This window comes from Scyliorhinus torazame, chromosome 9, assembly GCF_047496885.1.
Source record: "Scyliorhinus torazame isolate Kashiwa2021f chromosome 9, sScyTor2.1, whole genome shotgun sequence".
NCBI classification, from domain to species: Eukaryota; Metazoa; Chordata; class Chondrichthyes; order Carcharhiniformes; family Scyliorhinidae; genus Scyliorhinus; species Scyliorhinus torazame.
In genome coordinates this window covers 224,164,760-224,178,376 of record NC_092715.1, presented here as the reverse complement: position 1 = coordinate 224,178,376, position 13,617 = coordinate 224,164,760, and the positions used below count along the sequence as shown (strand labels likewise).

General features: G+C 42.5%; 1 protein-coding gene across 9 annotated transcripts in view; it reads left to right on the top strand.

Annotated features, from left to right (window-relative positions):
* Positions 1-13,617, top strand: part of LOC140429750 (adhesion G protein-coupled receptor L3-like) — a 1,506,492-nt gene that overhangs the window by 1,370,440 nt on the left and 122,435 nt on the right. For 6 of the 9 annotated variants that reach the window (XM_072517114.1, XM_072517117.1, XM_072517118.1 and 3 more), the window contains 2 exons: positions 3,791-3,817; positions 5,329-5,497. In XM_072517114.1, the coding sequence (XP_072373215.1) occupies positions 3,791-3,817; positions 5,329-5,497 (196 nt within the window). The remainder of the gene's footprint in view (positions 1-3,790; positions 3,818-5,328; positions 5,498-13,617) is intronic. The other 3 variants (XM_072517116.1, XM_072517122.1, XM_072517119.1) reach the window with 1 other exon arrangement.

Below are 13,617 nucleotides of genomic sequence, written 5' to 3'. Positions count from 1 at the left end.
CTTTGTGTTAGCTCAACATGCCCTCTCCAGCCAATAGTTCAACTGTAGAAGGATAGAAGCTGTATTTATGCGGCTCAGTGCTTCTCAAGTGGTCACAATATCAAAATTTAACGGTGATCATTATGCCTTACTGAAAGCCTATTCCGGAACAGTGGCTCAGATTAGACGCATTGAAAATTAGGTTAAAAATCGTCTCTATTGTAATAACAGCGAAGGAAATATTTTACTTTTTCTATCCATAAATCCATAAAGATTGGTTCCATTCCATCTCTAAGCCAGTAAAATCTGTAATTGGGTAATGTTGGTTCTTCTCAATTTATCCCCAAATTGCATTAAATGTATTTGCAGCAGCCCTGTTTAATTATCTCGTCATACATGTCAAATTCCCCTTTAATTTAAAACAAAATGAAAGTACATTTCAAGCTTCACAAATTTGATTTATTTCAAGGGAGTTGTGAAATATTTCCAAACCGAATAATTGTCAGTCATGTTTGATTGTTTAATGTGTGACTTGTTGAAGATGGCTGCATTATGAAGCATTTTAAATGCTTTATTCTGTCATTTTGTAGCATGTTGGGTGCTTATCACTGGCTCCACCCTATTTTCCTCCAGAGATGGTTGTTTCTCGTCTCAGTGCACAATCAACATGACAGCTTTTTTCTCAAACAACAATTTGCAACCTATTAACCCTTTTACCAGGTCTAGCCAATGTCACAATGGGCCAAGATGCACAGTGTGCTTTATGTTTACAAAGCACTATAAGTGCCAGTCTGACATTCTGCTGATGTGAAACATTAGTCATTTGATTTCTGAGGAAATCTGATTTCCTCAGTCTAATTTTGTTCAGTCTAGTTTGATGAATTATGGGGCTGAGCATGAAAACCATTATCACTTTATTTTAAAACAAAAGCAAACCTGTAACTTTTACCAGTTAAAACAACCTTACCGATCCTCTCAACATAAACAATTTTCACCATTACTCATGCGAGAGTAATAATGGAGCAATACCTGTAACTGTGCTCAATAGGTCAAGTTATTCTGCGTACAATCTCCCCCATATTTCCTTTGTTGGCCTTTTTATTAATTCTAATGATGTGGGCATTGCTAGCATTTCTTGGCCAACAGTTCATTCCTAGAGAAGGTTTTTCCTTCTTGATGAAGAAGAACCTTCTTGATGAGATTTTGTACAATTGAGTGGATTATGAACCACTTTGGAAAACTGTTAAGAGTTAACCCCATTTGATGTGATTATATAGGCCAGACTGGATGAAAAAGACAAGTTTTCCTTCCCTCACAAAAATATCCTGCATTTACATAACACCTTTACGGTAATAAAACTATTTCGTATTCTTAATTCACTACCTTAAGATGGTGGTGGTGAGCCACCACCTTGAACCGCTTCAGCTCATCTGGTGTAGGAATATCCACAGTGCTGTTCGGAGGCGAGTTCCAGGATTTTGACCCAGCGACAATGATATAGTTACAAGTCGCGATGGTGTCGTGTGTAGCTTGGAGGGGAACGTGAAGATGGTTGTTTTCCCATGCTTCTGCCTAATGTCCTTGTAGATGGTAGAGGTTTTGGGGTTGGAAGGTGATTTCGAAGGAGCCTTTGTGAGTTACTGCAGTGCTTCTTGTAATGCCTCTGTGCATCAATGGTGGAGGGAGTGCAGGTTTAAAGTGGTGTGTGGGATGCTGGCATAGTGGGCTGTTTTGTCCTGCATAATCTCTGGTTTCTTGAGTGTTAATTGAGCCACACTCATCCAGCCAAGTCGAGAGTATTTAATCACTCCTGACTTGTCTTGTCGGTGGTGGACAGGGTTTGGAAAGTCAAGTGATGTGTAAGTCTCCAAAGAATTCCCAGCTTCTGACCTGTTCTTGAAACTGCAGTATTTATAAGATCCAGTTCAGTTTCCAGTCGATGGTAACCCCCCCAGGATATTAATAGTAAGGCATTCAGTGATGGTTGGCTTCACACTTGTTGGAGATGGTTATTATTTGGCACTTGTGTGGACCAAATGTTACTTGCCGCTTGCAGCACAGCACAAGCCTGAATTGTGTTCAGGTGTTACTGCATGAACATAGACCGCTTCAGTATCTGAGGAATTGTGAATGGTGAAGAACATTGTGCACTTAAGAGACATTATGAAACAAACTCTGACATGTTCCACAGAGGGAGATATTAGGTCAGAAACTTGGTCAAATAGGTAGGATTTAAGGAGCACCTTAAAATGAGGTGGAGAGGTTTAGGCAGGAAATTCCAGAGCTTAGGGCCTTGGCTACTAAAGGCGGGCTACCAATGTGGAGCAATTAAAATCGGGGATGCTCAAGAGGCGGAATTAGAGGAGCGTAGATATCCTGAAGGTTGTGAAACTGCAGGAAATTTGAGATAATGGGAGGGGGAATGCAGTGGAGTTTGGGGCAGGGGCCAAAGACAATGGCTTCCATCTTCCCAATATTTAATTGGGGGAATTTTTTGCTCATTGAGTTGGATAAGCAGTTTGATAATTTGAAGACAGTGAAGGGTTCAAGCGAGGTGGTGGTGAGGTAGAACTCTGTTTTCAGCATTCCTATGGAGCGTGAGGTTGTATGATAATGTTGATGAGGCACAGCTTGTGGATTAGAAATAGGAGTGGACCAAGAGTACATTGTTGGCGATCATCAAAAATGCAAGAATCAGAAATTATGGAGATTCTCTGGTTAGATAGAGTGCAGTCCCACCCAACTGAACGATAATGTGATCAAACTGTGCCAGAGAGGGCAGAAAGGTCAAGAAGGACAAGGAGGAATAGTTTGCCTTTTTCATAATCTCAGCATGTGATTTAACAAGGCATATGAATGAACCAATTTTGTTTCATGACAATCCAAGAGTGTTGTTGTCAATTTTACTTGTACCAGTTTTTCATTTACTGCATGTGACTGTTTTCTTGTTCAGCAGTCACAGATTCACAAAGCTTCTTCCTGGAGAACCTGTCAGTGCTGCTTCTTCGGGCTGAAGAAAATCTAACAACACATGTTGGAGCATTGTGACCAATTAGAACAGTCTATTTTGACCAGATAGGTCATAGATAGTTAAATAAAAATAATCATTTCATGAAATTCATGTGGAGCACACTGCAAATGTTGTCGTACCTTCTCAACCTTCCTCTGTAGAATAGTGTAAACCAGTGGAAGGTAATTCAGTCTGACAGACCACAATGTGAATGCTCTTTCCATGTCTTACTCATGTTTTATACCAGCCATCAAAGCAGTTAGCCCAATAAGCCAGGGTGGTTTTATGGGCTCCCACCATCCATATGATCGGGGCGGGGTGGGGTTTATCACATCTGTCAGAGTATCACACAGAATCTGGAGTGTGATTCATTGTCTACAGTGATATTTAAATACTCCATCTGCTCACTCAGACGGCTCTGCCAACACTGAAGTGATTTCTTTATCTGGCAGTAGTTAATCATAAGACTACCAGGACTAAAAGAGAGATCGAATAAGTTTGTTTACTGGAATAAGATTGATAAATCCTATGGCTTAAAATTCTTTAAAATATCTCAGTCTCATAATCCATTTTCAAGCCTGCCCACAGTGCTTTTCCTTTGAGGTAGCCAATAGGAAACTCAGTAGGATACTGGTGATTGTTGCTTCCTGGTACTGTGTGCCAATTTGCCTGGATGCTGTAGAGCGGTTGCAAAACGTTTTGTTCTGATTATTCAACTTACTTTTAAAAAATATTATTTGCAGCTGAAACCATTATTTTCTAATGTTGGTGTTTTTGTCTTTGCATCCATGCATTCTTTAGCTATGAGGATAACAGGCCCTTCATCAAGTAAGAATGATCTGAATGGCTTACAAACGTCATGTTGCGTGGCCTTTTGAGATGTACTAAAACTTGGCCCCATCTGTAATATTTTTCTTCATTGTATCTTTTGCCATTTGCATAGAGACGGAAGAGCAAACTGTGTAGAGAACCAGTAAATTTATTTAGATATTCATGTTTGCTGAGCTGCTTAGCAACCCTTCAGCTAAGTTGCTTTCCAACATATTCATAAGATCTATTGCTTTAGTAAAGAAATGAATTATTAAGGATGTACTACAAACCTGTTTTGAAAATAGAGGGTGTTATGGGAGTCACATTCAATACCTTCAGGGATCTGTTAGTTTAATTCCCATGTTTCAACAGGGCAAGGAAGGATCAACAGTTTAGAGTTTCCCATCTCACTTTAATATTTCTTAATGTAGACCTGGATGTGGTTTCATTGTAAAATGAGTAAAGCCTGCCGAGCCGCTCATAATTGATGCAGAGCATGATGCTAAGCAACAAATTATTTAAAATCTTTGTGAAATTCCTATGTTTGTGTTTGCGTACAGCTCGGAAATGTATTTTGCTGTGCTTAACACATTGCATAATTGAATCACAATGAAGATGCATTTAAGGTAAATATGTACATTTCTGAACAGTAATTGAATGTGAAAAATTGAAATCAATTGTATTTGCAATTTTTACAATCTACATCGAGACACGAGAAGCAATGATATTCTTAAAGCAAGAGGCGATAGTTTTCCTCAATGTGTAGCTTGTGGAAGAGAGAGCAATATTCTAGAGAATTCTGATTGGATTAATAATTTCAGTTTGTTCTTCTGGTGAAGAGTCTTCTTCTCCTTTGTTATCATTCCCATTCCATGGCAGGAATGATCTTTACTTTCCATTGCTGTGACATTTTTTTCTTTCACTGCTAACAATAGAGTAACCTCCATGTGTATTTTATCTTATTTTGTTCCTCTATTGTTATGTCATGTTTCTTCTGTCTTGTGTATCTAGGGTGAGTGATTGTGATGGGGGGAGTGGGTTGATGCTGCAGGTGATGTTCTGAAGGAAGTGAGAGAAATGTGATTCCCGATGGCATTGCTGCAATTCACAAACTCTAATCTAAATTCATGGAACCATGTTTGACTAATGGTTTCATCACTCGTTAAAAAGTGATTCATCTACTAAAAATGAGGTTACTACGTTTTACTGTGCTTCCTGGATGTATTGCTGCCATTTTGTTTAATATCTGTAACATGCAAAATCAAAGATGTAAAAGCTTCTGCTCTTTCGTCAAGTTTTATACAACTGTGTGAGGATTTGTTTTGGATCAGCAAATATACATTGAGTAATTGTGAGTCATGATTGAATGATCCACATACATCAATGCTGGGAAGCCTATGAAATGTAATTTGAAAATGTTCTTTACAGTTGGGGATCTAAAGGGTAAAATAACAAAACTTGATGAGAGTAGGCATTTCTTCGAAAGCGTGCAACCATGTTGAATGACTTTTTTTCCCCATTCTTTGCAGATCATGGGTCATAGGTGCCATAGCTCTCCTTTGCCTGCTTGGACTAACTTGGGCTTTTGGACTTATGTTCATTAATGAAAGCACTGTTATCATGGCATATCTCTTCACCATTTTCAACTCACTGCAGGGAATGTTTATATTCATATTCCACTGTGTTCTCCAGAAGAAGGTTAGTTTTGCATGTTCTAGAAAAATATCACTAACTCTTGTGTGTTGGGCTGGGGGAATAAGGCATCTGCTGACTTTTCTTGATCTTCATAGTGACGGTTCTAATGTGTTATAATATCCCATAAGCTTTATTGCTCAGCAAGGATACCAGCAAAGACTTGTCAGAGTTCATTAATTTTTCTACAGGCGTTAACCTTTATCCTTCTTTAACAATCCTTAAATTGTCTTTACAGATTTGAGTGTTTATTGTTTAAACTCTGACCTTCTGAAGTCAGGAAATAGTAATTTCAGAGTAATCAATTTTCTATTAATGGTTTAATATGTATGTGTCAGCACAAAGATTGTCTGCTCTGAAATATTTTGTAATCTTAATGAGATCATTAAGATGAGAGGTTGCTGTCACAGAACATCAGTTTCTATGCAGAGATAGTATGAAGAGGTGGAAGTTCTAAATTAAACATCAAACTGAGGTTAGAAGATTCTTTCCACACCACAAGACCTTAAAACTTCAGAACATTTGATGATTTGGGATATTGGATTTATCCTCCATGTGATGCACCAATATCTTCACTTGATGTGAAATACTAATAGTTTTAAACCAACTGATGACATGGTAACATTTATTGTACTGACTCAGTAGCTCTGTAACCTCTCACAATGTGTTGCAACAAATGGGATGTATGGAACTGGAGTTCTGTTACAAGTACACAGGTAAAATGTGTCCAGAATTCACTGGACTCTGAGCTAACTCACAGTAGTTACATCCAAGTTTCAACTCAAAGCTTTAGCATAAACTGGAACAAAATGATCTACCCGAGTCAGTGCAGTCGAGTTGTGTTATCGATCATAATTGTTTATTAACTGGAACTTGGTCAATGGGGCCTCGAGATGTCGGAAATTAAAATAATTAAAACTGAAAATTTGTTCAAGTAGTTGCTGGAGCTGAAGAAATATCCAATCAATGGTTTAAATTGACTACTGGTCACGGGTCTCCTGTGCCAATTGACTGAATTTGAACTAATTTAAATTGAAATTAAAGTAATTGTAGCATCAGTATGAGGAACAGATCTAAGTGAGGTTTCAATTTACTCCTGGTCACTACAGATGCAGGTCATTAACAATGGATTAATGTCATCACAGATACTTGTGGGGCAGAGAGGTTAGGCATAATGTGATAAACACCCCTGAATGGGCACAATTGGCAGCAATTCCCCATTCCATTCGGGGAGTGTGGTCAGTTTTATAGGCTGAGATTGATTTGGACTTTTGAATCAGCATAATCGGTTGCTCCAATTTCCAAATGTTTTGCTCCATTTCATTCTACCCACATTACACTGTTATCTGGGGGGAAATCATACAGAAACATTGGGCCACACCTTCAGCTGAACAAAATGACATCACAGACGATTCACTGCTAATATATATCTATTTGTATACTTTCAATGAGCTTTAAACGTCCTATCATTTAACTCTTCACATACTACAGGATACATTCCAGTAATCCCAATTCAGTCGTGGTAATTAGCAGGTGTAATAATTGATTTATTAGAAATTGCATCCCCTGTATGAGGCATGCTATTAATATTTACCCAGAACAATTTTTAACACGTGGTTTCCAACAGCACCTGTGAAACCCGCTTTGAGCAAACTTATGTTTAAACCCTGGTGGCTTACCTCATTGAAAAAAATGCTCTTAATATTTCGATGGAATGGATGCTGGGACCATGACCAAAAACAAACGTTCATTTCTCTCACGCGCAATCCATTCTTGGACTAGGTTGTATACCTATTACGCATTTAACGTAATTCCTGCAACACTAACTTACATTTAATGTAATGAAACGTCCCAAAGTGCTTCACAGAAGCAACATAATATAATATTAGCCACATAAGAAGATAGTGGGTCAGATAATCAAAAGCTTGGTCAAAGAAGTATGTCTCAAGAAGTGTCTGAAAGAGGAAAGCAAGGCAGAGAGAAATGGGATGGGGGCTGATTGGGAATTGCAGAGCGTAGGGCCTAGGGAATTAAAGGCACAGTGGTGGTGAAATTATTATTGGGAATGTACAAGTGGCCAAATTTAGAGGAGCACAGATATCTTCAAGGGTTGGTAGAGATGATAGGGATATGTCCATTTTTATCTTTTATTGTATTTGAAAATGAATCACTCATCTTCTAATGTTCGAAAGCACTCCACTGGTTCCTGAATGTTAAATCAGTTAGAATATTATAAGATTCACCTGTCACAATCTGATCAATATTTAATAATTTTTCATGATAATGGAACTGCTACAGTTCTACTTGAAAGTGGATATAACTATCTTGTCTGCCTCAATCGATCTCATTTCAAATCAACAGAACATCTTTGGCTATGTAATACTATTTACATAAATACCAAGGTATTGTAAATGTAATCAACTAGGGAAGAAATAACAGCAGGAGGTTTCAAATAGGAGCTAGATGCTGCCCTTTTCATCTACAAGCTTAAAGATAACCGCAATTTGTCTCCATGTATGCCGCTTGAATCTTCCACAAGTATTTACTAAAGCTATAAAATTACTTACTTTGACAGTCATTCTTCAATGAGAACCTATTCAACATACGATGGATTATGTGCCTAACCCAATCATTAGTCTCATGAGAATGCCTCCACATTTTAGCCTGTTGTTGCATGATCTTTACTGTCTCATAATGGAATATCCTGGGCTGGACATTTGCAATTCTTGGGATTGTTGGCGATAGGTAATAAAAATCAGAATCCATGGCATTCCTCATATCCTTCTAAACATATAACTGCCCTGGAAACTGTTACAGGATATATTGGGTGGAATTTTCCCAGAAAATGGCCAAGTGTCAGGTTCAGTCAGAAAACCAACATATTTCCTCCCTAGAGAAACAGGCCGATTACCTGACAAGATCTTCCCGCATTTTGCCATTTTTTTTGAAAGGGGCGTGCTTTGCGCCGGTATTATGAGGGATGGGTCCTAAACACGCCAGCAAGTCTGGCTCCATAAAGATCAAGCGTCCCATACTCAAATTGAAGTTAAAGACCCCTCCACTTCCACCCCCAACCACGGACATCGGAACAACCCCCCCCCCCACTCTAAGCCAAGGACCGCAGGCATCAAACCCCTCTCCCACCCACCCCTAGGGTCAAAGCATCAACTCTTCCCCACCCAGGTGACCAGTCGAGGAAGCTCTTGGGAGTTAATTTGAGAGTAAAATTCAGTGTAAACAAACAATCTCAATAGATCCTTTGAAGCAATTAGCAGCTGACTAAACTGCAGAGGCTCATAAAAGTCAATGGGGCGTGAAATTGAATTTAAGCAAGCAAGTACAATGGGATAAAAGCAGGTACACTGTAACAATTAAACCACAGAGCCCATGGAAACCTCAAGGGGAGTGAAATGCTTCTCCAAGAGACGAGCTGCAGAATGGCTCTGTCCTGTGAGTGGACTTGAGGACAGACAGGTTGCAGCTGTGCTCTGCACCGTTATGTTTAACAAAACATGAAAGAAAGCAGGCTTCAAAGCTTCACAGATCCACCGCTATCCCCATCCCAGGGGAGGCCACTGGCCTGGCCCCCTCCATCCGAGCTAAAACCCCCCCAACCCCCATCTTCCTTGAATGAGCCCCCCGGTATCTGGAAAGCAGCTTCTGTGTCCCTGTGCTCTCTGGTAGTAAGTGGAGAGGGGTACTCACCTCATTCCTCCCTCTGAGTTCAGCACACCTAGTCCACATTTGTAAGTACCAGCAGTAATTGGCGCCCAGCTGGTGGGCGGAAAAATTGCTTGAGGCCAGAAGATCTGACTTCAGTCTCGTTATTGAGATTGGAATTCATTCAGATACATTTAAATCAGCTTCTCACCCTTTCCTGGCAAGATCCAGTTCATACCATCGGGAAGGGCCTTGGAAGATCACCAACTGTTTTGCCCCTGCCACAAATTCCATTTGTAGCCTGGTACTGAATTTTCCCAACATAGCGGAAAATCAGCCGCACTGTTTTTGCCTTTCTCTTGCATGTCTCGTGAAGACAGTGACTCAAGTGGGGATATAGATTCGTAGATAGTATTGTGTGCAAGTGGTGATGTTTCATTTGTAAATAGGGAATATTAGCAGGCTGCCAATTTCACCACCCTGCCTGGCATTCAAGTCAAGGACAATGCTAATAGCAACTGGGCTTGACCAACTTTTTGTGTCTGAAGGTGGCTGCAAAATGGACCTCTTGGCATGGATTTCATCCAAGTCAAATTGACTTGGGAGCCCTTTAAAAATGGTGGGTGGTCACGAGGGGTACATAGGGGGTGCGTGGGGGCAGAACTTGGCATCAGGGGCAATGGAGTGACATGGGGTGGATGGGAGGACAGAGCTTAAAATGAGAGGTCTGATGGCCTTGGTGGGGTGGGGGGGGGTGACATGAGGTAGCATGGATGAGGAATGAGGAGTGCTTGGAGGGTGAAGGGGGTGTGAAGGGTAAGGTCTGTCGAGCATTTGATTTATATTTGCCACCGAGTCAAAATCCCATATCAGCGATGTGAGCCTTTTAACCAACCTGCCGCAAACCCTCTGGCTGCACTTTCTCCCGGGTAAACTGGCCTGACTCCAGCATACATCCAGCAATGAAAATCCTCCCTCGGTGCCACTTTCTCCCAAGCTGAACAAGCCAAGCTGGGAATTTTCTCGACTTCCCTTTCCTGCCTTGGGGATGAAAACCATGGGCGTCATTCTCCGCCGGCGGGAGTCTCCGTTTTGCCGGCACCGGGGGGTTTCCCGACGGCGTGGGGCTGCCCCACAATGGGAAACCCCATTGACCGGCCGGTGTTACGGAGACTCCCGCCGGCCGGTCGGCGCAGAAATGTGGCGGGGCGGGTAGGAGAATTTCGCCCCATGTTCTTGAACAACAAGGTAACTGTTGGTTTATTTAATGGTTTAATTTGTAAAGGTAGCAAGTGACAAGAGTGTAGGGTTACTAGCTTTATTTAGCATATAGGTACAAATACAACTTAAGAATATCTGCACGTTGGACATTGTGCTTTATTTATGCCTCAGTATGGTCCCTGTATGATACCATTAATTCATCACTTCACTTGCTCTCACTAAAGTAGACATTTAAACTCTAGTGCTTTACTCTAAAGTTGAAAATACTCTTGCTGAGATGGTGAAAGGATTTGACCACCTCTAATTTCGGAAGTACCGGATCTGAAATGCTGAAGTGTGGCTGGATATTTTACACTGTTCAGATGAACATCATATAGAGATTTCAGACATTCACCACATGCTTCCCTAAGTTGCTAGCGACCGGTTTAACGTCTCTATGTAGTCAAACTGAGTTTGGCTTCAGATTTGGAAACAGCAAGTTTCAGCCACGGAGCAGCATTTTCATTAGTTTTGCACAAGATTGGGTCCAATTTACATCCTTACTACAAAGTTAAATATTTTCCGTTTGAGCAATAGACTTAAAAAAAACACAAATATATCAGAGATGAGATATAAGCAGTATCTTGCCTCCATGGATTTGTAATTATATTGTCAAACCTTGTTGAGCAATCTAATAAAGGGCAGGAAAACCATTCTTATCATGATATAGTTTCAGATGAAACCAGGGAACAAATTTGTAATACCAAGGCGGTTAGTATTTTGTTGTAATATTTGGCAAAAACAGATTAATTCAATTTCTCAGTCCCTTCCCCTTAGTCTTTTCAAATAATTAATCTATTCAATTTTTAAATTATACAGGTACTTGTAAAGCATTCTATTTTCCAATAATGCTCAGTGTGAAAATGTTTTGAGAGCACGCTGTCTACCTCAAGGCTACTAACCATAGTACAGTCCTAATCTGTATTGTTGATCTGAGTTAATGGGGCAATGATGGAGGTAGTACTTCACCTCTTCCGGGCTAGGAGACAAAGTGATTAGCTGTGGGTCCTGCTTCTGTTTAATATCCACAAACCTCAGAGTGTGAGAATGTGTGTGTACAAATACATATGGTAGTGAAAGGATTTGAGCTCCTTTGTGATTTGATAGAATCACCTGTTTAATACCCTCTCTATAATATTAATCTTTTTTTTAAAAAATATACTTATTAAAGTTTTTTAACACAATTTTTCTCCCTTACAAACAATAACACCCCCCCCCCCTCGTAACAAAGAAACCGAGAAATCGTGCAGAGCAAGATATATACATGGCAAAATGATATATTTACACAGCTTTGTACACTGGCCCTCACCCGTACGTGCCAGTTTCCCCAACCCTTCATGTTATCTCTTCCTCATCCATCCTCCCAGGCAGTCCGTCCATCACCCCCCCCCCCCGCCCCCCCCCCCCCCCCCCCCCCCCCGCCAGACGTCCACCCCCCCCACCCCCAAGGTTGCTGCTGCTGCTGACCGACCTTCCTCTAACGCTCCGTGAGATAGTCTAGGAACGGTTGCCTGTAAAACCCCTGCGCAGACCCTCTCAAGGCGAACTTAATCCTCTCCAACTTTATGAACCCAGCCATATCATTTCTCCAGGCTGGGGGGCTTCGCCTCCTTCCACATTAACAAGATCCTTCGCCGGGCTACTAGGGACGCAAAGGCCAGAATGCCGGCCTCTTTCGCCTCCTGCACTCCCGGTTCGTCCACTACTCCAAATATTGCTAGCCCCCAGCTTGGCTTGACCCGGATTTTCACCACCTGAGATATTGCTCCCGCGACACCTCTCCAGAACCCCTCCAGTGTCGGGCATGACCAAAACATATGGACATGGTTCGCCGGGCTCCCTGAGCACCTTCCACATCTGTCCTCTACCCCAAAGAACCTACTCAACCTCGCCCCCGACAAGTGCGCTCTGTGGACCACCTTAAATTGTATCAGGCTGAGCCTGGCGCACGAGGAGGAGGAATTAACCCTACCTAGGGCATCAACCCACAGACCTTCCTCGATCTCCTCCCCCAGCTCCTCCTCCCATTTACCCTGCAACTCTTCTACCAGCGCTTCCCCCTCTTCTTTCAACTCCTGGTGTATTTCCGACACCTTGCCCTCCCCGACCCATACACCCGAGATCACCCTATCTTGAACTTCTTGTGCCGGGAGCAACGGGAATTCCCTCACCTGTCGCCTCACAAAAACCCTCACCTGCATATATCTAAAGGCATTTCCCGGGGGTAACTCGAACTTCTCCTCCAGTGCCCCTAGGCTCGCAAACATCCCGTCGATGAACAGGTCCCCCATTCTTCTAATCCCCGCCCGATGCCAGCTCTGGAATGCCCCGTCCATCTTCCCCTGGACAAACCGGTGGTTACCCCTGATCGGGGACCACACCGATGCTCCCATTGCGCCCCGGTGCCGTCTCCACTGTCCCCAGATCCTTAGCGTTTCCGACACCACCGTGCTCGTGGTATACTTTGTCGGCGAGAGCGGCAGCGGTGCCGTCACCAACGCCCCCAGGCTCGTTCCTTTACAGGACGCCATCTCCATCCTCTTCCATGCCGCCCCCTCTCCCTCCATAACCCACTTGCGGATCATCGCCACATTTGCTGCCCAGTAGTAGCTCCCCAGATTTGGCAGCGCCAACCCTCCTCGGTCCCCACTGCGTTCCAGGAACCCTCTCCTTACTCTCGGGGTCTTATTCGCCCGCACAAACCCCATAATACTCTCTTAAAAAAGGCCTTAGTGATCACGATGGGAAGGCACTGAAACACAAACAGAAACCTCGGATTGACCACCATTTTGACCGACTGAACTCTACCCGCCAGCAAGAGCGGTAACATGTCCCATCTTTTGAAATCCTCCTCCATTTGCTCCACCAACCTCGTCAGATTCAGTTTATGTAGGGTCCCCCAACTCCTGGCTATCTGGATCCCCAGATACCGAAAGCTCCCCTCCGCCCTCCTCAGCGGGAGGTCCACTATCCCTCTTTCTTGGTCCCCCGCCTGTAATACAAGGAGCTCACTCTTCCCTACATTGAGCTTATAGCCCGAAAACTCCCCAAACTCCCTTAGAGTCTGCATGACCTCCACCATCCCCTCCATTGGATCCGCCACGTACAGCAACAGGTAATCCGCATATAGCGACACCCGATGCTCCTCTCCCCCTCGGACCACCCCCCTCCATTTATTAGACTCCCTCAATGAGATGGCCAATGGT